At 40.3% G+C, this 25,417-nt stretch overlaps 2 protein-coding genes and 1 non-coding gene across 5 annotated transcripts in view; 2 read left to right on the forward strand and 1 right to left on the reverse strand.

Annotated features, from left to right (window-relative positions):
* Positions 1 to 1,480: 1,480 nt before the first annotated feature.
* On the reverse strand, positions 1,481 to 18,389 carry LOC138803699 (DNA-directed RNA polymerase III subunit RPC6-like). Its single transcript, XM_069987761.1, has 9 exons — positions 18,163 to 18,389; positions 17,307 to 17,424; positions 15,624 to 15,691; positions 14,632 to 14,699; positions 9,788 to 9,900; positions 7,048 to 7,191; positions 6,072 to 6,179; positions 4,845 to 5,036; positions 1,481 to 3,549 (listed from the first exon to the last, which is right to left on the reverse strand). The coding sequence occupies exons 1-9, from the start codon at positions 18,372 to 18,374 to the stop codon at positions 3,472 to 3,474; spliced, it is 1,101 nt and encodes a 366-aa protein (XP_069843862.1). The 5' UTR covers positions 18,375 to 18,389; the 3' UTR covers positions 1,481 to 3,471.
* Positions 7,267 to 7,391, forward strand: LOC138803715 (small nucleolar RNA SNORA67). The gene has a single exon (XR_011365014.1). It is a non-coding gene; the product is annotated as a small nucleolar RNA SNORA67 (small nucleolar RNA).
* Positions 18,390 to 18,631: 242 nt separating the features above from the next.
* Positions 18,632 to 25,417, forward strand: part of LOC138803698 (double zinc ribbon and ankyrin repeat-containing protein 1-like) — a 56,230-nt gene continuing 49,444 nt past the window's right edge. For 2 of the 3 annotated variants that reach the window (XM_069987758.1, XM_069987759.1), the window contains exons 1-4: positions 18,632 to 18,696; positions 20,254 to 20,370; positions 22,371 to 22,524; positions 24,063 to 24,177. In XM_069987758.1, coding sequence (XP_069843859.1) covers positions 20,262 to 20,370; positions 22,371 to 22,524; positions 24,063 to 24,177 — 378 coding nt within the window. In that variant the 5' untranslated portion in view covers positions 18,632 to 18,696; positions 20,254 to 20,261. Of the gene's footprint in view, positions 18,697 to 20,253; positions 20,371 to 22,370; positions 22,525 to 24,010; positions 24,178 to 25,417 lie in introns of those variants that run through there. The other variant, XM_069987760.1, reaches the window with a different exon arrangement.

Consider the following 25,417-nt stretch of genomic DNA (forward strand, 5'->3'; position numbering starts at 1 on the left):
GGCTAAGATCTGGGGATCATGGTTTGAAGCCAAACCAGGCAGGAAAAGTACATGAGACTCTTATCTCCAATTAACCACCAAAAAGCCAGAAGTGGAGTTGTGCCTCAAGTGGTAGAGTACTAGCCTTGAGCAAAAGAAGCTCAGGGACAGTGACCAGGCCCTGAGTTCTAGCTCCAGGACTAGCATTAAAAAAAAAAAAAAAAAGCAAGTGACTCCATTTGAAATTACCTTTTTGTCAGGGGGAGAGGAATCCTTGCCTCACATATTCTAGGCAAGTGTTCTACCTCTGAGCTACATCTCCAGCCCCTAAATTGGTTCTTTTTGATTAATGTTCTTAGTTGACCATAAGTCTATATAAGATTTATTCACTGCCAGTCTAAATCAGAAGGTTCATGTGAAGAGCCACATAAGTACTCATTAAAAACTAGAATCATGGACTCAAGAATTGTTTAGCTCTCCATGGATCACCATTTGACATAGAGGAGCCTCAACACTCTGGAGAATATTGTCAGTTGAACTAAGTACCTAATATTATATATAGATTGACTAACTTGAATTTTTACTGTTGTGAGTCCACAATTTATTTTATTTCTGTAGGATACTTAATCTAACTGTACATCAGAGGTGCTGTATTTTCTTTCTCCTTCAGTTAATGTTCAGAATAATAAACATGATATGGGAAAATCGTTTGAAGGGTCTATTTATTTTAATGAGGCAAGGAAATTTTTTAGTCACTGACTGTAAATTTAGGAACTCAATTTCTGCTTATTAAAACACAATACAGGGGGTGGGAAGGTGGCTCAGTGGTAGAGTACTTGCCTTACATGCATGAGGCCCTGGGTTTGATTCCTCAGCACCACATAAGCAGAAAAGGCTGGAAGTGGCGCTGTGGTTCAAGTGGTAGAGCGCTAGCTTTGAGCTGAAGAGCTGAGGGATAGTGCCCAGGCCTAGAGTTCAGGCCCCACAAATGTCAAAAACAAACCAACAAAACCCCCAAAATATAGTCTATATTTGGAACCCAAGTTGGTTCCCTCTCCTAACTTTCCTTTACATTTCAAACTGGTGTTAAGATTCAGCCCCTTGGTAGGGTGCTCTGTGATTCCATGTTGGCTTGGATACAGACTTTTTTTTTTTTTTTCTGATGTCAGAGCTTGAACCTCAAGCCTCATGCTTGCTTGCTCTGCTAGCACCCTACCACAAGCTTTTAGCCCTGGACATAGAAACTTTGAAGCGTAGTTTCAAGGTGAAATTACAATAGGTGTACTGCTATTTTCTGTGCAACAGTAACCTAGTATTTCCATATGCCTAATGCCCAGATCTAAAAGTGCCATAACATTTTTCAAAAAAGACAACAAATCTAAATATGTAGGAGAACAATGGTCTCTACTTGACCTCTCAAAGTATGAATTGAAGATGAGTCTATTAAATGATTAAACACTGCCTCAGTTCTGTCTACTATATAACAACATACACAGACTGATGATTTATCAACAATAGGAATTTATTTCTCAAAATTCTGGAGGTTGAGAAATTCAAGATCAAGGTGCTGAGAAATTCATTGATGAGGGTCCCCATTTGGGTTCTACGATGGCTATCTTCTGTGTCCTCACACAGAACAACAACATGTCTCTTTGGGCCTAATTTTATAAGGCACTAATTCCACTCAAGGACTCTACCTCTAAATACCATCAACATATGAATTTGGTGGTGGTGGTAAGGGATATCCTAACAAATATAATTATTTACAATGAAAATGAGTCTTAAGGGACTGGGAATGTGGTTCAGTGCTTGCCTAGCATGCATGAAGCCCTGGGTTCGATTTCTCAGTACCTCATAAACAGAAAAGGCTGGAAGTGGTGCTGTGATTTAAGTGGTAGAGCTCTAGCCTTGAGCAAAAAAGCAGCTCAGGGTTAGTGCCCAGGCCCTCAGTTCAAGCCCCAAGACTGCCCCCCCCTCCAAATCATTAATATTTATGCAGTGAAAATATACCCCTTGACAGTAGTCATCATTTGGGATTGGGCTAAATAAATGGCAGCATAATCCTCTGAAAGAATAATACTGATATAAAATGGAGTAGCATGTAGAAAAGACGTTCTATTCATCCAGTCATGCCCCAGGTTTGCATACATTCCTGCATCCCTGCTCTTTCTACCTTCACCACTTTTAGTGTCTTCTCAATGAAATAGAGAGAAATTAAGAAACCCAAATGGTAGTAACCCAATAAAGAAAGTTTCCAGCTGGGCGCTGGTGGCTCACGCCTGTAATCCTAGCCACTCAGGAGGCTGAGATCTGAGGATCGCGGTTCAAAGCCAGCCCGGGCAGGAGAGACCGTGAGACTCCTATCTCCAATAAACCACCAGAAAACCGGAAGTGGTGCTGTTGCTCAAGTGGTAGAGCGCTTGTCTTGAGCTGAAGAGCTGAGGGACAGAGCCCAGGCCCAGAGTTCAAGCCCCATGACCGACAAAAAAAAAAAAAAAAAAAAAGAAAGTTTCCAAGCTGGGCACTAGTGCTCATGCCTGTAATCTTAGCTATTCAGGAAGCAGGTATCTGAGGATCAAGGTTCAAAGCCAACCTGGGCAAGAAAAATCCATGAGGCTCTTATCTCCAATTACCCAGCAGAAAACCAGAAATGGTGTTGTGGCTCAAAGTGGTTGTGCTAGCCTTGAGCAAAAGGAGCACAGGGAAGTGTCCAGGCTGAGTACAAGCCCCATGACCAACCTCTGCCCCCCACCAAAAACAAGAACAAAAAGTTTCCAATGAAGCCCTTAATGTAAATAAGTCTAGCTAATTATCTATTTATTTTTTATTGGTGAAGATGATTGAACTCTGGGCCTGGGCACTGTCCCTCTGCTCTTCAGCTCAAGGCTAGTGCTCTACCACTTGAGCCACAGCACCATTTCCAGTTTCCTGGTGGTTTATTGGAGAGATTAGTCTCATGGACTTTCCTGCCTGGGCTAGCTTTGAACCGTGATCCTTAGATCGCAGCCTCTTTAGTAGCTAGGATTATAATCGTGAGCCACCAGGGCCCGGCTTGATTATTATTACTTTGGCTGTACTGAGGGCTGAATATTGAACAAAAAGTCTTGCACTTTATCACTTAAGCCCATGCCCTAGCCCTAAAATGAAAACTTGAGTGCTTTAATCATTACCATAGTAGTAGTAAATATAGGTTTGTTGGCTTCTTTTTCCTTGAACGAAGTCTTGAAACTTCAAAGATGTGGTTTTCCAGAGCTTCAATGTATTTTATTTGTTGAGGAATGGATTTCACTGTTCTGTTTCATTTTCTGTTGGCTACTCTTCCAATATAAATTTAATCTTCATAAATAAAAAAAAGTCTTCATAGCAGCAAGTCTGTATCCATTACTGTGAAGTATATTTTCAAAGAACTCTGATGTTCCATCATGAATTATTTGGTCTCAAAGTAACTTCATTTGAAAATGTTTAATAAAGTTCATAGTTCTGTATTAAATATTAAAATTCAAGCCATTCTGTCATATAAATACAATTAGATGGTGAAATCTCACCACCTTCATGGCAGTCATCAAAAACCTTAAAAAACAAAAGTTTATATTCAAAATGAAGTTTTAAAATCTTTAAAATACTTTAAAAGTAGCATTTAAAATATTTTAAAAATAGTTTTAATTTAAAGCAGTATTTTTACAAAACTTTAAAAATAACTAGGGATTGTATTTAAGAACATGATGTGATAATGCCTGGTTTGTGATTATGCAATTAGTTAATGGTGGGGCCTGATCATGTTCACCCGCCCACCAAACAAAAGGCTATCAGCAGGTATCATAGGAATATATAGTCTTACACATAGAAATGTTTCATATTTAGCTACCTTCATTCCTATGAAGGAAACTAAACAAAATTTCCTCTGTTAGCATTCTGTCTAGGACTTGAAACCAAGGAAAGAAAGACAGGTATAAGGAATATGGCATACAACAAAATATGGCATACTAGCAGCTCAAGAACATAATGCCACAAGGATTGAAATCTCTTGCTCTTTGGCAGCCTCAGTGCCTTCAGCATATGGTTGGCACTCTTAAATAGGATTTTATTTATTTATTTATTATGTTTTGGGGGGGTCCAGTCATGGGGCCTGAACTCTGGGCCTGGGCGCTGCCCCTCAGCTCTTCAGCTCAAGGCTAATGCTCTACCACTTGAGCCACAGCGCCACTTCTGGCTTTTTTCTTTTTGCTTATGTGGTGCTGAGGAATTGAACCCAGGGCCTTATGCATACAAGGCAAGCACTCTACCACTGAGCCACCTTCCCAGCCACTTAAATAGGATTTAATGGAACTGCTAAGGCCTGCTGGGAAAAAGATTATCTGGGCTTAAATCTAAATTGATAACTAAGCTGATGTTCTTAGGTTTTCCCAAGCCTAAGTCCCACCATCCCCCTTTTTAACTGATTTCAATTGAACCTGCGGCCTGTACATGCTAAGCATGCACTTTACTACTAAGCTGTACCCCTCAAACATAAGTTCCCTTGTTCATTAGGGGAAATAACACCATTAGTTCCAAGGACATATGGAGGTTCAAATGAGACAACATAAAACTCATTAAAAACATGCCTGGCCCATAGTAGGTTTTCAAATCTTATTTTTGTCTCTAGCCCTTATCTAAGTGTCCATTTTAAGGCCATGAGCAGAAACTGCCGATGTCTTTAACCTGATTATTTTGAGTTTGAGGTAATATTTGTTCCTTAGGGAACATGGAGGTTTTAGTAACTGTTGATCAATCCCAAGAATCTCGGAAATCAACTTGTTGCTCTGTTTGTCTAGGTGGCATTTGGGCCTGGTGATAGTCAAGGGTGAAATGAAGCTGTTTTAACGTACCGGGCAGAGACCACAGGGTGCCCGGACCAAACCCGTAGGTAGGAGGATTGGATTGACGGCCCTGTATAGTTTCATGTGTCCATCTACACTGCCAACTGTGCCTTCTTTTGCAGCAATGATAGTCATCTCCACTTTCCCATCATAAATGAGTGTATTCAGGATGGTTTCAATGTCCTCCATGGACAACTCTACCTAAGAAAGGACAAAGGAAAGATGCATAAAGGATAAGGAGATCCTTTTGTACGATGTTATAAGCAGCAAAGTTCTTCTATGAAATGGAGAAGTAATGTGCTAGAGAGATTAATAAAAAATACAAAAAGAGCTGAGTGCTGGTGGCCCACATCTGTAATTCCTAGGAACTCAGGAGGCTGAGATCTGAGGATCATGATTCAAAGCTAGCCCGGGAAGGAAAGCCCATGAGACTCTTTATCTCCAATTAGCCACCAGAAAACCAGAAGAGGAGCTGTGGTTCAAGTGGTAGAGTGCTAGCCTTGAGCTGAAGAGCTCAGGGACAGTGCCCAGGCCCAGAGTTCAAGCCCCATGACCAACCAAAAAAAAAAAAGTACAAGGTAAACAATGGTCCGCTGAAATGCTAGGAGCAGAAGGCTAACTTTTTGCTCAATGTGACACATTCTGATGTCATAATTTTAGGAAAAAATCTAGATCTCACAAAGTAACATTTCTTTGGCAAGAATTTGACAGATTCTTACAATGCTTTAACAGAAAGATACTTTAGACATCAAACAGTCCAAGTTCCTATTCCTTTATAAATGAGAAATTTAGAGCTCAGGAAATAAAAAAGATATGTCCAATTGCAATTGTGGCTTCTTTTCTGATGATAAAATCATCAATGTTCTCATGTGTAAGTCTTCAAAAGAATACTGCCAATACCAATAAAAACTGATGGTATGGCTGATATTTTGCACACATACTTAACTATGCATATGTGAGTCAAGAACTTGTTAGGACAGACTTTGGGTGGTGAAATGTACTGCCAGTTGTATACTCTGTTGCTCTTATGTTCCAAGCTCAACAATATTTACCAATGTCATGGAATAATGGCTGCCTTTACTAAGACTAAGACAGTGTTTTCCCAAAGTGACTACTGCAGAATATTCACAGCTCTCACCCAAAAGAGGTCTAGGTCAAATATGCTGGGTATTCATTGTAATCTGTGTCTATATGAAGAACAGGTTTTACATGGAAGGTAAGAAAGAAAGTTCTGACCTTACTGATCCCTAATTCACAGATATATTTCCACACTTCATGGGAGGAAGCAAATGAGCTATTTCTTTGTATCATTGGATTCTGCTTACTTTCTCGTGCTGTTTCTGCCTGTAAGGGATGAAACATAAAAGATCTAAGCAAGAATGTTAGTCAATGCTTTTGTAGTTGTTGTAGATCCTGGGGCTTGAACTCAGGGCTTGGGCACTGTCCCTGAGCTTCTTTTGCTCAAGGCTAGTACTCTACCAGTTGAGCCACAGTGCCACTTCCGGCTTTTTCTGTTTATGTGGTACTGAGAAATCAAACCCAGGGCAAGCACTCTACCATTAAGCCACATTCCCAGCCTAGTCAATGCTTTCTGAATACAATTTTTTTGGGGGAGGGGATCAGTTGTGGGGCTGGAACTCTGGGCTTGGACGCTATCCCTCAGCTCTTCAGCTCAAGGCAAGCAATCTACCGCTCGAGCCACAGCGCCACTTCTGGTTTTCTAGTGGTTTATTGGAGATAAGAGTCTCACAGACTTTCCTGCCTGGGCTGGCTTTGAACCGTGATCCTCAGATCTCAGCTTCCTGAGTAGCTAGGATTACAGGCGTGAGCCACCGATGCCTGGCTCTGAATACAATTTATATGGAAACAAACCAACAGCAAAACATAGTCTGTTTAGGGCTGGGAAGTTGGCTCAGTGGTAGAGCGCTTGCCTTGCATGCCCTGGGTTCGATTCCTTAGCACCACATAAGAAAAAAGAAAAAACCCGGAAGTGGCGCTGTGGCTCAAGTGGTAGAGCGCTAGCCTTGAGCTGAAGAGCTGAGGGACAGTGCTCAGGCCCAGAGTTCAGGCCCCATTACCAGACCACCCCCCCCCAAAAAAAAAAAAACATAGTCTGTTTAGTAAAAATTGCTAACTTCATAGAATATTACACACAAGATCAAGCATCTTTTATGAATCACGTAAAAGAAAGGTTTTCTTAACTCTGCCTCACCTTGGATTGTAGAAATTTGAAACACTGTTGGTTAAGCACCTCTACAAATTCAGATTCAAAATCCTGGTCACTGTACCAGGCACCACCAGTCACAGACCGATCTGGCTGCAGGTTGTACAGCATATATACTTTCTTTTTGGAGGCCTAGGAAAAAAGGGGGACAGTTCATGTATTTTTAACGATTTTTTTAAATGACATACTTTTTAAAATAAGAATTTATTTTAAAAAGTTTCACATGTACAGAATTATTAGAAAGACAACTTGGAAGACCATCTGGCATGCCTAAATATTTTGGGGAACAGGAGGTGCATATTTCCTTTGCCTTTCTTAGGCTGCCTACATATTAAAAAAAACCTACACAAGAATTATTACAAATATGTGGAGGGCTGGGAAGGTGGCTCAGTGGTATAGCGCTTGCCTTGCATGCCTGAGGCCCTGGGTTCGATTCCTCAGCACCACATAAGCAAAAAGAAAAAGAAAGCCAGAAGTGGTGCTGTGGCTCAAGTGGTAGAGCGCTAGCCTTGAGCTGAAGAGCTCGAGAGTTCAGGCCCCATGACCGGACCCAAAAAAAAAAAAAACAAAACAAAAACAAAAAAAAAAATATGTGGAGAAAGTTCCCAAACTTGTGTTGGTGTCTACAGTGAGGGCAGTCTTGAAAGTGGGTAAAACTGCCTTTAACTTGTGTCAGAATTACATTGCTGCCAACATGCCACTTCACTTTCATAAAATGTTTAAGTCTAATACACTGTATAGTTAGGATTGGAATGGTTAACAAGGATTCTGAAGGGAAAAAACTTCCTAACTCAGAAAAGTACTCATGTACATTCCTTTTTACAGGACAGCACCTTATTCCTCTACCTGCTTCACTCAGGTTGTTTTCTTACATTCTGTAATATATTTAGTTCCTTGTTTTATTGTACCCTGGGATCTGCCTAATTCCTAAATGACATTATAAAATTTAATGCATATTAAAATTACTCTTTGTGCTATCAATTACTATAGTTTTGGGGGTTTTATTGTTAATGGTTTTGTCAGTAATGGGTCTTGAATTTGGAGCCTGGGTGCTATACCTGAGCTCTTTTCTTCAAGGCTAGCTCTCTACTACCTTGAGCCACAGCAGCACTTGTGGTTTTCTTGTGATAAACTGGAGATTTCGTGTGGTGAATTGGTAGTGTCTCCTGCCTGGGCTGGCTTTGAACCATGATACTCATATCTCAGCCTCCTGAGTAGCTAGGATTACATACGTGAGCCACCAGTGCCCAGCTATTTTCTATAATTTTGATACATGTTTAATGCAAGCTTGTATCATATAGAACAGTTTTGCTGCCCCTAAAATATCTCCCATGCTTCTCTTATTCAACTTCTCCCTACTCCCATGCCCATCCTTGGTAACCACTTAGTTTATCACTGTGTCTGCAGTCTTGCTAGAATTCCACAAAGTTAGATAGCTGGAGTGTAGAATATGTAGCCTTTTCAGAGTGGCTTCTTTCACTGAGCAATATGAATTAAAGATTTTCCATGTCTTTTTAGGATAGCAGCTCATTTCTTTACACCAGTAAACATTCCAGTTTGGTTAGAAAGATAAGAAACACCAATATAGTATAGGAGACACTACAGGTATCCAGGACAGACACTACCAAAAGATCCAGGGAAGGCATTTATCTCTGACTTGCTCACTAAGGATCCCAAGCACCCAGAGTATGTGCCTAGAACACACCACTAGGTATATGCTGAATATATATGCTAACACATGTTAGAATAAAGTAAACTTGATCTCACAGTATAAAAACTAGGAAAAGTGTTCTTCAAAATGAGTTCACTGAAGAAGTTTTAGTTTGGAATGGGTTAGACATCAATTAGGCAGTGAAAAAATAGTATCTCCAACTCAGGTTAATATGTGTGTATGCACATGTGTGCTCAGCGCAGCGAACACTTAACACACTGGTTTGGGGCTTGAAATTCAGGTCCCTGGCCAGTGTGAGCTAATTTTTAGGATTAGAATGGTTCCCTGATGGGGAGAAAACTTTTTTTTTGTTTTTTGTCAGTCATGGGGCTTGAACTCTGGGCCTAGGCACTCTCCCTTGGCTCTTCAGCTCAAGGCTAGTGTTCTTCCACTTGAGCCATAGCACCACTTCTGGTTTTCTGGTGGTTAATTGGAGATAAGAGTCTCATGGACTTTTCTCCCAGGCATTGAACCGTGATCCTCAGATCTCAGCCGTGATCCTCAGATCTCAGCCGTGATCCTCAGATCTCAGCCTCCTGAGCCGTGATCCTCAGATCTCAGCCTCCTGAGCAGCTAGGATTATAGGCATGAACCACAAGGGCCCAGTTGGAAAAAACTTCTCAACTTCAGAAAAGTGCTTTTTTCAAAGTCCTTTTTTGGGGGCAGTTGCTTTAAATCATAGCATAGACTGAAGAATAAAACCCTGAAAGCCGGGCACTGGTGGCTCACGCCTGTAATCCTAGCTACTCAGGAGGCTGAGATCTGAGGATCACGGTTCAAAGCCAGCCCGGACAGGAGAGACTGCGAGACTCCTATCTCCAATAAACCACCAGAAAACCGGAAGTGGCGCTGTAGCTCAAGTGGTAGAGCGCTCGCCTTGAGCTGAAGAGCTGAGGGACAGCACCCAGGCCCAGAGTTCAAGTCCCACAACCGACAAAAAAAAAAAAAAAAAAAAAAAAAAAAAAAAAAAAACCCTGAAGTACACTTATAACAACATATATAAGGAAAATTACTCACTGCTACAGACTTAACAGCTTTGATAAGCTTTTTACTTTCCAAATTCTTTAGAATTTTGTTGATTTCTGTTAATGGCAAGTTGCTTTTGTATCGAATATCTCTGCTCCATATTCCTATGGGAAATTAAAACAAGTTGAAGTACAATGTGTGTTTCTATTCATTACCTATATCTCATTCTAAATTATTAAAATAAATTGACAGCAAACCCTTTAGAAAAAAAACAAACTTTATGTATTCATTGTTCTGTTAACAAAGATAGTAAATAAGTCAGACACTTTATATTAGAACTAGAAATTTCTAGGAATCTCATTCAGGCACCTTTTTGAAAACATGAAAAGAAGCTGGGCACTGGTGGTGTGCGCCTGTAATTCTAGCTTCTCAGGAGGCTGAGATCTGAGGATCACGGTTCAAAGCCAGTCCAGGCAGGAAAGACCGTGAGACTCTTATGTCCAATAAACCACTCAGAAAATCATAAGTGGCTTAGTGGCTCAAGTGGTAGAGTGGTTGAGCTGAAGAGCTGAGGTGACAGCATTCAGGCCCAGAGATTGGCCCCATGACTGACAACAAAACAAAACAAAACATGAAAAGGACATTTTTATACTGGGGGGAAAAACATGAATACTCTTGAATTTCAACGTATTTTCCATCCATTCTTTACACTAATCACTAGTTTCTTTTTCTTTGCTTTTTTTTTTTTTTTTTTGCTGGTTGCGAGGCTTGAACTGTGGGCCTGGCCTCTGTCCCTCAGCATTTCAGCTCAAGGCTAGTGCTCTACCACTTGAGCTACAGCATCACTTCTGGTTTTCAGGTTTATTAGAGGTAAGAGTCTCATGGACTTTCCTACTTGGGCTGGCTTTGAACTGCAATCCTCAGATCTCAGCCTCCTGAGTAGGTAGGATTATAGGCATAAGCCACTGATACCCAGCTTCATTGCTAGTTTCTGATCATTTTCATTTTATTTTAATTTTTAATTTTTTGGAGTCGGGTCGTGGGGCCTGAACTCTGGGCCTGGGCGCTGTCCCTCAGCTCTTCAGCTCAAGGCTAGCGCTCTACCACTTGAGCCACAGTACCACTTCCAGCTTTTTTCTTATGTGGTGCTAAGGAATCGAACCCAGGGCCTCAGGCATATAAGGCAAGCGCTCCACCACTGAGCCACCTTCCCAGCCCCTCATTTTCATTTTAATTTGGGTCAAGTCAACTGCCACCTCTCTGAAAAAAAAAATGTTTAAGCTGAATGTTTGAATATATATCCATTATTTATATCACATTACATTGTAAAATTAAAAAAAATATTTCTGGCTTTTGTGTGTGTGTGTGTGGGTCGTGGAACCTGAACTCTGGGCCTGGGCACTGTCCCTCAGCTCTTCAGCTCAAGGCTAGCACTCTACCACTTGAGCCAAAACGCTACTTCCAGCTTTTTCTGCTTATGTGGTGCTGAGGAATTGAACCCAGGGCCTCATGCATACAAGGCAAGCACTCTACCAATGAGCCACCGTCCCAGCCTATTGTTCATTTTTGTAGCTACTAAAAACTAATTGTGGGAAGACATGATTATTCTTTCAAAGAGAAAATAAATATTACATGTGGAAAAAAGGTAAATAAAAATATTTTGTTTAGTTAAGCATAGTGGGGAACATCTATAGTAGATAACATAATCAGCACTTGAGAGATGGAGGCAGGTAGACCTAGTCAAGATCAGCCTAGGTTGGGAAGGTGGCTCAGTAGTAGAGTGCTTGACTTGCATGCATGAAGCCCTGGGTTCAATTCCTCAGCACCACATAAGCAGAAAAAACTGGAAGTGGTGTTGTGGCTCAAGTGGTAGAACACTAGCCTTGAGTGGAAGAGCTGAGAGACAATGCCTATGCCCAGAGTTCAGGTCCCATGACTGACCAAAAGAAAAAAAGACCAGCCTAGGTTAGTGAGATCTTGTCTCAGAAAACAAATGACAATAACTAAAATTTTTGCTTTATTTTCCAGTGTAGTACTGTTTTTGTTGTTGTTGTTTGTCAGTCATGGGGCTTGAACTCTGGACCTAGGCCCTGTCCCTGAGCTCTTCAGCTCAAGGGCGTGCACTCTACCATTTGAGCCTCGGCAACACTTGGTTTTCTGGTGGCTCAAAAGATAAAAGACTTTCCTGCCTAGGCTGGCTTTGAACTACAATTCTCAGATCTCAGCCTCTTAAGTAGCTAGAATTATGTGTGTGAGCCATGAGCACCTGGCTGTAGGACTGTTTTTGAAATGTTAATTTAGCCAGGCACCAGTGGCTCACACCTATAATTCTAGTTACTCAGGAGGCTGAGATCTGAGGATTGTGGTTCAAAGCCAGCGTGGGCAGGAAACCCCATGAGACTCTTATCTCCAATAAACTACTAAAAAAAAAAGCCAGAAGTGGTGCTGTGGCTCAAGTGGTAGAGTGCTTGCCTTGAACAAAAGCAGCTCAGGAACAGCATGCAGGGACAAAGTGCATGCCCAGAATTCAAGCCCTAGAACTGGTTACAAAAACAAAACAAAACAAAATAAAAACACTAATTCACTGTAAAATACACTTAATTATACAATTTCAAATAATATTTTTACAAGACATTGTCAGTGACACAAATAGATCCTAAGGCATATTAACTACAATCTTTTTTTTTTTTTGGTCGGTCGTGGGGCTTGAACTCTGCGCCTGGACGTTGTCCCTCAGCTCTTCAGCTCAAGGCTAGCACTCTACCACTTGAGCCACAGTGCCACTTCGGTTTTCTGAGTGGTTTATTGGAGCTAAGAGTCTCACAGACTTTCCTGCCTGGGCTGGCTTTGAAACACAATCCTCAGATCTCAGCCTCCTGAGTAGCTAGGATTAAAGGTGTGAGCCACCAGCGCAGGCTTAACTACAATCTTGATAGCAGAGTATAAGTGTGCGCGTGCATGCACCAATCAATACTAGAGCTTCAACTCAGGGCCAATCACAAATTTCACTCACTTTTTCACTCAGGGCTGATGCTCTACTACTTGAGCCACAGCTCTACTTCCAGCTTTTTGGTTATTAATTGGAGGCAAGAGTCTCATGGACATTCCTGCCCAGACTGTTTTTTTGTTTTTGTTTTAATATTTTTTTGTGTGTTGGTCCTGCAGTTGGAACTCAGGGCTTAGGCACTGACCTTGAGATTTTTTTCCTCAATGCTGGCACTCTAACACTTTAGACACAACTACTAGCTTTCTGGTGGTTAACTGTAAATAATAGTCTCATGGACTTTCCTGCCAGGACTGGCTTTGAACAGCAGTCCTCAGATCTCATCCTCCTGAGTAGCTAGGATTACCGGCATGAGTCACAGACACCTGGCTCCAGGCTGGCTTTGAACCTTTACCCTAGCATCCTGAGTAGCCAGTAACAGGGTGAGCCAGTGCCTAGCTTGTTTGGTTATTTTAGGTCTCACTGCATGGTGCAAGCTGTTCTCAATCTCATGATCTTCTAGCTTCAGCCTTCCAAGTATTAGGATTATAGGCATGTACTATCACACTCAGCTTGATACAGTTCTTCAAAAAGGATAGGAAGGGAAGTGTAACTATTGAAGAACATATATCAAAACACTGTCATGCTGCAGTATGCATCCTCTGGTCTTTGCAAAACCAGAGATGTCATTATCCACAATTTACAGGTAAGATGAAAAAACTAAGGCTCACAAAGCTTAAGTAACTTGTTCAAGATCATCACTTTGGTTTGAAAATTTCCCCATATTTCATGGTTTGGAAATATAATCTTCAGTCATATATTAATGTTTTTTTGAGAAGTAGAATAAATGCCTGTTAGGAAAAAATGAACTTTTTTTCTGTCAGTCATGGGCCTTAAACTCAGAGCCTGGGCACTATCTCTGAGCTTTTTTGCTCAAGGTTAGTGCTCTACCACTTTGAGTCACAGCTTTACTTCTGTTTTTTTGGTGGTTAAGTGGAAATAAGAGTCTCACAGACTTTCCTGCCCAGGCTGGCTCTGAACTCTGATTCTCAGATCTAAGCCTCCTAAGTGACTAGGATTTTAGCCACCAGTGCCCAGTGAAAAATGATCTTTTGTACAATACATAGTGCAGTGGTAGAGTGCATGCCCTGCATATGCAAGGTCCTTCAATCTCTAGTACTGCAACAAACAAAAACTTCCAAAAGAAAAGTTTCTCTGCTGGCTTGCTCTGTCTCACTGTGATAACCTGTGCCATCTTGTGACTCTTCAAAGAATCCCTACTAGCAAGAAGGATTTAACAAGATTCTTCTAATATTCTAAGAAATACTTTCTTTTATAAAACCACCCAGTCTGTGATAGTTACAGCATCAGAAAACAGGCTAAGGTAGCTGTATAGCTAAAAAAAAAAAGTGAGAATTAAAAAAAAAAAAAACCTTTAAGTTTTAAATAAATAATTCATAAATGTGGCTTAGAACTGTTTAATTTCCCCATCTTCCTCACAGAAACAATGACATTACTCCTATGTATCCTTCAAGCACATGTATTTTTTTTGGGGGGGAGGGGAGATCCGGTCGTGGGGCCTGACCTCTGGGCCTGGGCACTGTCCCTCAGCTCTTCAGCTCAAGGCTAGCACTCTACCACTTGAGCCACAGCGCCACTTCCGGCTTTTTTCTTTTTGCTTATGTGGTGCTGGGGAATCGAACCCAGGGACTCAGGCATGCAAGGCAAGCGCTCTGCCACTGAGCCACCTTCCCAGCCCAAGCACATGTATTTTTATAAGTGTATGTTTTATTCCTTTCCTTCCTATTTTATACAAATGCTACAGCACTAAGTTTTACTCTGGATAGCTGCGATCTTGTTATATCTCAACCCCAAACCAATGTGTTTTCTGCTCCATTCTTCACAAGCTTACCTTTATTTCCTGCATCTTCTATGATTTGATATACTAGTTTTTCTTGGTTATCTGATCCCTTCATTTTCCTGCAGAGGAATAAAGCAGACTTTAAGAAGAAAGGGGGTATAGGATGTACAAAAATCTAAATTACTACTTAAAGAAATTATCAAAGCCAGCATATTAACTTATTTACCAAAAGAAGGGCTTACCTTAAAAAGAATGAGACAGAGCTGTGTGTACCAACATGAAAAGATGTCCAAGATATAGTAAGTGAAAAAAATAAGTTATAAGACAATATGGACAGCAGGATCCCATTTTTGTTTTTTAAAAAAAGATTATATATGAATGTACAATATATAAATATAGAATCATTTATGAGTTTAAATATACAAGAAAGGATATATATCTCATTTTTTAAAAGAGTGGTTACTCTGAGAAATGAAATATATGACAGAAAGCAAGAATGATATACAAGACAAATTTATACTCTCTCTCTCCCTTTCTCCCTTTTTCTCTATCTTTCTCCCTTTCTTCCTTCTTTCCTTTTCCTTCTCCTCCCCTCCCTCCCCCCCCTCTCTTTTTTTTAACTCAGAGCCTAGGCTCTGTCCCTTAGCTTTTTTACTCAAGGCTAGCACTACCACTGGAGCCAAAGTTCTACTTCCAGCTTTTTCTGGTTAATTAGAGATAAGAGTCTCATGGTCTTTTCTGCTTGGGCTGGTTTTGAACCTCCATCTCCAGATCTCATCCTCCTGAGTAGCTTGGATTACAAGGATGAGCCACTGGCACCTGGCTTTTTTGTTTGCTTTTTGTTTTTGAGACAAAGTTTCACTATATAGACAGGACTTCCCTCAAACTTTTGACCCTTTAGCTTCAACTATCTAAGTGCTTGAGTAAGAGGAATGCACCACCATACCTGGCTACACTGTGCAATTCTGTATTACCTTTTTTCCTAACACATACATTACAATTATGATAATTAAGGCTTTATTAAAATAAAAAAAGTTGCTTACCCAGCATTCTGAGAATCCTTTATTCTATATAAAAGACCAGTATTACTCCTTAAGAGATCCAATTGACCCTAAATAATTTTAAAAACAGAAAATAAGATGTCAATTATAAGGTACATCAATTCTAATAACAAATGTTACTGTATTCTTTAATATTTTTACTATGCAGACTAAAATATCCTCCCTCATTTATTTGTCAGCTCTCCACTTGAGACTTAGCTTTCTGTCACATGAATTTTTGTGGGTTTTTTTTGGCCAGATGTGAGACTTGAACTATGGTCCTGGGCATTGTTTCTGAGCTCTTCAGCTCAAGGCTAGTGCCACAGTACCACTTCCAGTTTTCTGGTGGTTAACTGGAGATATGAATCTCATTGACTTTCCTGCCCAGCCTGGCTTTGAACTGCAATCCTCAGATCTCGGCCCCCTGAGTAGCTAGGATTAAAGGCGTAAGCCATTAGTGCCCAGCTTGTCACATGTATTTTTAAAAACTTAACTATTTCAATATATTTAAAATACCAGTATTAATAATGTATCAAAGGCTAGGAATGTTGTGTAGTGGGAGAGTACTTGTCTAGCATACAAGAAGCCTTGGGTTAGATTCCTCTTTACCACATAAACAGAAAAAGCCAGAAGTAGTGCTGTGGCTCAAATGGTAGGGTGCTAACCTTGAGTAAAAAGAAGCTTAGGGACAATGCCCAGGCCCTGAGTTCAAGCCCCAGGACTGGCAAAAAACAAAACAAAACAAAAAAAACCCCACAAAACAACAATGTCTAATATGCTGTATCCTAGGTTAGTTATATGGCTAATACCTAAGGAGTTTTACAAAAGCAGATTTTGAACAATACATAAAAATCAATACTCAAATCTAAATCTGCATCATATAATACAAATACAAAAATAAAACTTGTAAAGTTAAAAAGTTCGGATAAAGGGTAAAATTGTGGTCAGTACCACAATGACTAAATAAAATTATGAGGTTAACAATAATATTTAATGATGTACAACTGTATTTATTTATTTGGTATTGATCTGAGCCTGAACTCAGGTCTTCAAGTTCTCACTGGGCTTTGTTTTCAAGGTTGGTGCTTAATTACTTGAGCCATAGCTCCACTTCCAGCTTTTTGCTGGTTAACTGGAAATAAGAGTCTCATGGGCTTTCACACCCAGGCTGACTTCAAACCATGATCCTCAGATATCAGCCTCCTTAGTGCCTAGGATTACAGGTGTGAGGCACCAGTGCCTAGCTTTATGCATAATTTTATTGTGCTATATGAAATTAGGCAGAAATATCAAGAAATGAATAAACGCTTATGGTAGTATTCCCTTATATAATGAACCAAAAATAAAATAAAGCATGTTCTGACATACTTCTGAATTGCCTTAGGACATCAGGAGAACCTGGATGCCTGTACCATTGGACTTCAGGTCATTCTGGGAAACTGAATGGGAGGGGCCCCATTCCTATATTTAACATTGGAAAATTAGTCTTAGGTATTTACTTACATACCAGATGAACTATGACACCTTCCTTCCCTCCCCTTGGCCCCATCAGGTGGCAAGGTGGGACCAGAAAACTAAATTTAGAGGCTCCATCTCTCACTTAAATTGGTACAATGAAGTTAGCCATCACAACTACAAGGTAACAATATATTAGAAATGACAGGACGTAGTTGGAATTCATCTTACCATAGACAACAGTCTATTGATGGCCACTGCCCGTTGTTGGGCTTCTATATGAGGCATTTCATTCTGAATTACTTGATCTGTGATTCCATGTGGGAACTGGTGGCATAATTCTATAATTCTAGAAACAAAGATATTAATATCAATGTGTTTGCTTGTTACAAAGAGTAGAGTTAAATGTTAAAGCTGAGACATCAATTTTCTCTGCTGGAATAAGAACAACGTTAGGCCACTAGTCGGTCAGCAGGAAACAAGGGCAAACATTTCCGGTGGGAAGCCAAAACTTAATGATAATTCCCTATAACTGGGGGCTGTTTGGGGAAGGAATTACCTTTATCAAGTAAATCCAAGTCTTCTTAAAAATCAACAAATGTATTAGTCATAATTGCTTGGCAAAGTTGAGGTCATTTAAAATATTGTGATAATCTATAAACAGCAGTGTAGTAGTAATAGCATACATAATATTAAAGAAGCTACAGGATAATTAGTGAAATGATTTGGCTTAAAGTTGCTTAGTAATTACAAACAGCCCTGATCCGTCCAGCGTCCAGTCGTGAGTTCCTTTAATGAGTGACAGAGTAACCCTGGATTACAAGTAGTAACCTACTACTTATGGATATTAGTTGTTTCTCCCTTAGAAAGGGAGAACGTTATTACGACAAAGTCAATTACAAAAGTTGCAAGCTTTCAAATGGGGTATGCATACAGAACCCGGCTCCCTCGTGCTCCCCCCACTAGTTCCAGCCTCTCCCTTAGGAAAGGAGTCCCGTAGGGGCCTGCAGGGGCCTGCAGGAGGCCGCCTGCAGGGAACAGGGGTGGAGGCCATCTGGAGTCAAAAAAGTGAGCCTCAATGATTCACCTGTTTTCAATTTCGACCGGATCGGCGTCAGGGGGCTGCACCTTCACCTTCACCTCAGCCATAGTGCTCAGTTCCCGGATCTGAAGGAAGAAACTAACCCCGGAACCACGGGAGGCCACAATACAAGCTGGGAAGCGGGTCCTTCTCCTTCGCGTCGCAGACGGTCCTTCCTTGTCTGTCGGCGTGGGGCGTCCAACCCTTGCCTGCTGCATCCCACTCACTACAGCTCCAAAATGTTGTGATTCAGAAATTTCAGCATATGATGAACGAACAAACCTGTGTTCCTCATTCTCATTAGGTAGGCGCTCCACCTTCTAGTGTTTTTCAAATTCTGTGAAGGCATATTCTTGGATGCCTATAGTAAAGCCACGGGAAAGGTTAGCCTAGCTGGTCCCAGAGACAGGGGCGGGGCTAGTTGCTAGGAATCTGATTTTCCCGCCAATCATCTGCTCAGCTTCCAGTAGGCGGGGCAAATCTTGCGGCGTCTGTGGTAACCGGGCTGTGAAGAAGGGAAGAGGCCTGAAGCGGTCAGAGGTGGGTGACTGGGTGGCGAGCTGCGGTGACCTTGCTGGGGGTGGGTTAAGGGGCAGGGGACGCTGTTGATTTCTTGTTGCATTTGGGGGAGAAAGAGGAGGGCCTCTTTCGCTCCAGCCGTAAGGAAGCAGGCCTGACAGCCCAGCGGGGGTGAGAACTAGACGGGCTCTGGTCCCCGGAGCGTGGCGGTGGTCCAGGAGGAGGGCGTTGGGTCGTGGGTGATGGGTTTCCACTAATTGTGCGCGGCTCTTTGCGTTTAGATAAGCCTTTTCCTCCAACCCCTTTGTGTGAGGTCACACCAGCATCCCAAGGGCAGTCACTAGTCCCTGCGCTGAGAATTCGTCTCTCTCCCACTGTATTTATTTAGAATTGTCAGCTATTTTTATTTGAATTGCCCTTCACTTGAATGGAAATACGATTATGGGCAAGTTTCCCCCACGTTCAGCCTCACTTCTGTAGGATCAAATGTTGCCCTATCAGTATCTGCAGTTTATATTATTGGCCCTCGATCAAGAATTATCCAACAAGGTATTGAGTTCACCTCTTTGATTTAGTTCTCTCAATTTCCAGACTACAGTCTGGCCAAACTCAAACCACAAACATGCTCAGAGCAACACGAGAACTGCAAGAACTAAAATAAAAATGTCTATAAATAGCCTAGCTGCCCAATCACAAATTGATAGATAAGCTTATATAAACCATAGAAAATTATTAAATGTAAAATGAGAATGAAAATACCACACTATTAAAGTATCCATAATTGTTGACGTTTGAAAAGGCAATACAGCAATATAAATGGCTGCTGTACTAAGGTGGAGTTAGGGTTGTTCCCCTCCCCCAACCTGAGACCTATGCATTAAAAATTATGATACCTTTCCAAAATGAAAAACCAGAAAGGTCTCCCTAGTGGTGATTATTTATGAATACAGTAGGTAGAATCGGAAGCTTGTTTGTTGCTCACTATATCTGTGCCAGCTACCTTTCCACTGAAAATTACGACTCCAATTCTTCTAAAGTGTCTGCAATTTTTCAGCACCAAATTCACTGTGTTGGAAAAGGCAGGGTATGGACCCAAAGCTTTCCCAAAGGAGTTGGCTGTAAATGAACTGCTGTATACATAGCCTTATTATCTCTTGTGTGATGCCTTTACCTGAGGGGATAAGTTCCCACCTGAGGTGACTTGCCAAGATAGAACTGTAGCTGGAGGCAGGGAAGGGTAATACTGATCCAAGGAAACTGAGATCAGAGCATTCATGGTAGTCTCTGTCTGCCTATTTCTTTTATTACCCATTCAAAGTAACTCCATTTCCCCCATTTCATTTATTCTTTCTTTCTTAGGAAAGAAAGAGACTAGGGAAACCCCCATATAAGACCTCACAAGCAAAAATATAATAGTTATATCAATTAAAATGGAATAATTGTAGGGAGTGTATTAACAATATCCTTTTTACATTTTATTAGATTTTCTGCATTTAAATAGGTGCTGTGGCTCTATAGTTTTTGTGTTGGGATATAGGTGCATGAAGGGATTTATTTTTATCTGTTTTTCTATGAAAGGGGAGAATATGACTGCTGGTTCAGTGTGTGTCCCTCAGATCATACCACTGCGAGTTCCTCAGCCTGGAAAAGCTAACCATGAAATTGATAACAATACTCTTTTGGAAATGAAATCAGGTAGGAATAACATATATTGGAACATAGTTGAAACAATCTTAATTTACCTTAGCCTAGGTAAGATGTCCAGAAGCCCACATTTTCCCAAGATGCTCAATATTTTGCTGGGATAATAAATTTGATGGACTAATAGAGACTTTCCAGTGTGACAGGTTAGAGATTGAATCACTATTTGGTTAAGTTCTAGTGAACTTGAGCATCTTTCTGAGTCTTCGTGTCCTCATGCTAAGATAGGGCTAATTATATCTACCACTTAGAGCCACTGAGGATTGAATGAGCTGGTATATATTGGTATATGTGAGTTGATAAACTAAGTGAATTGGGCATATGTGAGGTTCATAGTGGCAAGTGCATAGTAAAAAAAATCTTAATGTCTTATTACAAAAGTAGAGCAATGAATGTGTTTCCTGATAATATTTATTCTGCAAAATCTTTTTCTTTTTCTTTTTTTCTTTTTTTTTTTTTTTTTTGTCAGTCGTGGGGCTTGAACTCAGGTTGGGCGTTGTCCCTGTGCTCTTCAGCTCAAGGCGAACACTTGAGCTACAGTGCCACTTCCTATTCTTCAAAATCTTGGGCTGGGAAGGTGGCTCAGTGGTAGAGTGCTTGCCTTGCATGCTTGAGGATCTGGGTTCGATTCCTTAGCACCACATAATCAGGAAAAAAAAGCTGGAAGTGGCACTGTGGCTCAAGTGGTAGAGTGCTAGCCTTGAGTTGAAGAGCTGAGGGACAGCGCCCAGGCCCAGAGTTCAAGCCTCACGACCAGACCCAAAAAACAAAATCTTAAATATACTTACCTACGTATAACACACATGATCAATACTGAAAAGCTTTATAGATAAAACATGAACAAATATTTCTATAAAATGACTGAGATTTCAATTCTATATCCAATGTCTATTTTTTATTTGAATATATGTAATACTTTATGGATTTGCATGCTAATCGTCTCTATAATAATTCCAATTGTAGTTTGTGTGCTGGTGGAGCACAATATTTTATCTGAATTGAATGTAAATAAACTACTTAACTGCATTTGTAGGATAACCCTTCACTTCCTAGACCATGAATTCCAACTCAGAATATGCATCATTATGGTATGTCCTCCTAATATGATTTTTTTTTTTTGTCGGTTGTGGGGCTTGAACTCTGGGCCTGGGTGCTGTCCCTCAGCTCTTCAGCTCAAGGCAAGTGCTCTACCACTTGAGCCACAGCACCACCTTTGGTGGTTATAACCACCATTTTCTGGCCATTTATTGGAGATAAGAGTCTCATAGCCTTTCCTGCGGGCTGGCTTTGAACTGTGATCCTCAGGTCTCAGCCTCCTGGGTAGGTAGGATTACAGGCATGAGACACCAAGCACAGCTTCCTAATATGATTTTTAAAAAGAAAAATTTTAATGTATGTGTTTATAATTCAGGGAAAGTTGGATGATTGTTGACAAATAATGATTTGAAGGACAGGGGATCCAAATTCTTTAACATCTAAATATCAGATGCACAGAGATCCCACAATTCAATACTAAAAAAATAACCGATGGAAGACTGGGCAAAGGATATGAAAAGACAGTTCATAGGAAACAAACTATAAATGTCTCTTACATGAATAAAACAGGGCTGGAGGAGTGACTCAAACTTTAGAGTGTCTGCATAACAATTGTAAAGGCCTGAGTTCAAACCCCAGAACTGCCAATGAATAAAGAAGTAAATGAAAGTATGTTTCTATCCATCCCTTTACCTGCTTTTTAGGTGTACCGTATCTCCTCCTTTCACACCATAATATTTATCACTTGCAAGAGGAACTTATTTATTTACTGTTTGTATATTCTTCAAATGTAAACTCTATGAGAGCAGGGAATGTGGTCATGTGTGTGTCCTCAGTGTAATAAATGTAATAATCAAATAGAAACTATCATTTATACTCAGATACCTGACCTATAGCTATTATTTCAGGGACTTGCTACTTTAGTGTTAATTACAGTTATCCTGTTGTGGATTTTTCAGATACCCCAGATGTCAATATATATTATACCCTGGATGGCAGCAAACCTGAGTTTCTGAAGAGAATTGGTTATGGTGAAAATAATACATTTAAGTATACAAAACCCATTACTTTACCTGATGGGAAAATACAGGTTAAAGCTATTGCAGTCTCTAAGTAAGTTGATCAAACTGATTTGTAATAGCTTGCTTTAACTTTATTTAGTTCATCCTGTGATATCAGTGCTGCATTAGAAGGGCACATGAATTTTTCTTTAATTTTAGCATATGTATTCACTTTTCTGTTTTATGTGCTTTTTGCTGAAGTATACTGTACGGTGCACAAATTATAAGCCACAGTTCAAAAGATATAATGTATATTGATAATATTTTTATTTTATATTTCACACTGGTGATCTGGGATGGAAAAACCTTTCTAGGGTTGGAGACCTCTAAGGATCTTTATGTGGCTCTGAAGTAGGAAATCACTGTGTTTAGAGATAGTTCTTTTATGACCTACAACTACCTCCATCATTTTCTTGTTGATTTTGTTTGATTTAACTGGCCTTTAAAACTACTCTTGTTTCAAGTTGGTGGGCATGAGCCACTTCATTTTTTCTTTATTCTCTTTGTGCTACTTGGAGACTTTCCCCCATTTTCAAATATAGAAATCACTTAATTTAAAAACATTTATTATATATTATAGATTTTTGAAAAGTCTCAAATATCTAGGAAATGATAGAGGAAAAAGGTTAGTTTGGCCACATTCTGGGAATATCTTTAAGTTGCAAATCAAATGTCTCACTGGCCCAGGTACTTTGAAAAGAATCTCTAGGCTCTCTCTCCTAGCTGAACTATTTATTGCATGTATTTTGGGGTGGATCTACGACTTTTACACTGATAACTGCTTTGACATCTTTACACAAATTAAACTAACAACCCATTTATACATGACATATTCTTTATTAAACAGAAAATTCTATATAGTTTATTTAATAGAAAAGTATTTTCTCGCTTGCCAAGACACTTGTATCAAACAAACCTTTTTTTTTTTTTTTTTTGTCGGTCGTGGGGCTTGAACTCTGGGCTTGGTCGCTGTCCTTGTGCTCTTCAGCTCAAGACGAGCACTCTACCTCTTGAGCCATAGCACCACTTCCGGTTTTCTAGCAGTTTATTAGAGATAAAAGTCTCACGAACTTTCCTGCCCAGGCTGGCTTTGGACTGCAATCCTCAGATATCAGCCTGCTGAGTAGCTAGGATTACAGGCGTGAGCCACCGGCGCCTGGCAAAGCAAACCATTTTAATTATTAAGAATTAAGAAGCTATCCAGGTGTCAGTGGCTCATGCCTATAATCCTAGCTACTCAGGAAACTGAGATCTCAGGATGATGGTTCAAAGCCCTGGCAGGAAGTCCATGAGACTATCTCCAGTTAACCACCAAAAATCTGCAAGTGGAGCTATGGTTTACATGGTAGAGTACTAGACTTGAACAACAAAGGCTCAGGAACAGCACCCAGGCCCTGAGTTCAAGCCCCAGGACCAGTACACACACACAAATTATAGAATAGAAATAGTTAAAACATAATGAATTAAGTAGTTATGTTAAGTGACTTTAGGGTCTTTTAAATTGATAATCACTATTTCTTTGAATCTTTTTTTAACAGCCTTTCTGTCTGTCTGCTCTCTCTCTTTCTCTTTATCTCTCATGATATCCAGAGATTGCAGACAGAGTGGAATTGTAACAAAAGTGTTTCAAGTGGGTTATGAACCACCAAAGATAGTTTCTTCTGAAGATAACATTGAAAATGTTCTCAAAGATTCTTCAAAGCAGGCAAGTAATGAAACTATATCTATAGCTATCTATCTATCTATCTATCTATCTATCTATCTATCTATCTATCTATCTATCTATCTATCTATCTATCTATCTATCTATCTATCTGTCACTGTGTACTTGTTTCCTTCATTCTGAGTGACCCATGTTTGCTTTCATTACATTACCTCTGCTCACAATAAATCAGGTCCGTATAGTTGAAGTCCGTTTCAAACCTTGCAAAGTATCTTCACTGATTTGCTGTTTTTTGGTCAAGTTTTCCTCCATCCTGAAGATTACAATTCTAACCCAGCATCACTACCCATATACCAGCGTCTTTAGTGACTTTTATCTACTGAAGAAAGCAGAAACGTTTAGCTTTCTAGCTAGGTGATCAGTTTCTGTCCTTGGTCAGTTGAGTCTATGACTCCACACATATACATAAGCTCCAGCTAAACTGGGTACTGTGCTCTCTTGCTGCACTGGGGCTTCTCCTTTACAAAAATGCTTTGAACATTTGGTTTCGTATCAGCTTTCCCCATCAATTGTAAGGCCTAGAGCACAGGGCATGCTGTAATAATACTCACAGTTTTGCACAGGGAAAGTGGGACAGGTGGTTAAGTATATGTTTGGAGAATAGAATCATAAGACTCATAGAAGTCCCCAGTGGTCATAGACTCCTATTACGTTTATGTAATCCCCAAATATATACAAAACTTCCCCTTTGCAGAGTCAATCTGACCTAATAATGATATTTGAAACAATCCCTGGGTTCTCAGCATCAGTGAGATAGATCCAAAAAGCAGGATGAGAAGATAGGCTAGCCTATTGGAAGGCATCCAACCAAGAGGGTGAGACATGAGGATCTTGGGAGTGATCCCTGAAGAAGTTTTGTGGGAATGTCTCTGAAACCCACTGGTGGCCAGAAAAATCAGAGATGAGGGTATAAAACTAAGTCATTGGGCATAGACATGAGATCCGGCTTTAGTGGATTGTGACAAGACAGCCAGCAGAGATGTACATCTACTGGTGCTCAGGTTGGAATCAGATATAAAGGATAAAGTCCATGGGGAAGAAAGTCCAGAAAGAATAATGTTTCAGAACTGTGTGTGGGCAAGTAGCATATGTGAGTCCTATTTTGGTCTGACTCCACACTATCTATGGATATGGTGACTCCCTGATATTACTGCCTCCAATGATTATGATATCCTCCTATATGTGCTACAATCTGCCTCCTGCCTTTACCACTTGATATGCC

Source organism: Dipodomys merriami, unplaced genomic scaffold, assembly GCF_024711535.1.
Source record: "Dipodomys merriami isolate MVZ:Mamm:240054 unplaced genomic scaffold, mDipMer1.0.p SCAF_346, whole genome shotgun sequence".
NCBI classification, from domain to species: Eukaryota; Metazoa; Chordata; class Mammalia; order Rodentia; family Heteromyidae; genus Dipodomys; species Dipodomys merriami.

Excerpts from the sequence above, each read along its gene's own strand:
- LOC138803699 (XM_069987761.1), bottom strand. The coding sequence starts at position 18,374 with ATGCAGCAGGCAAGGGTTGGACGCCCCACGCCGACAGACAAGGAAGGA. Across the intron at positions 14,700-15,623 it reads AAGGATTCTCAGAATGCTGG|GAAAATGAAGGGATCAGATA; the intron begins GTAAGCAACTTT and ends ATTCCTCTGCAG. Across the intron at positions 9,901-14,631 it reads AGAAGATGCAGGAAATAAAG|GAATATGGAGCAGAGATATT; the intron begins GTAAGCTTGTGA and ends AATTTCCCATAG.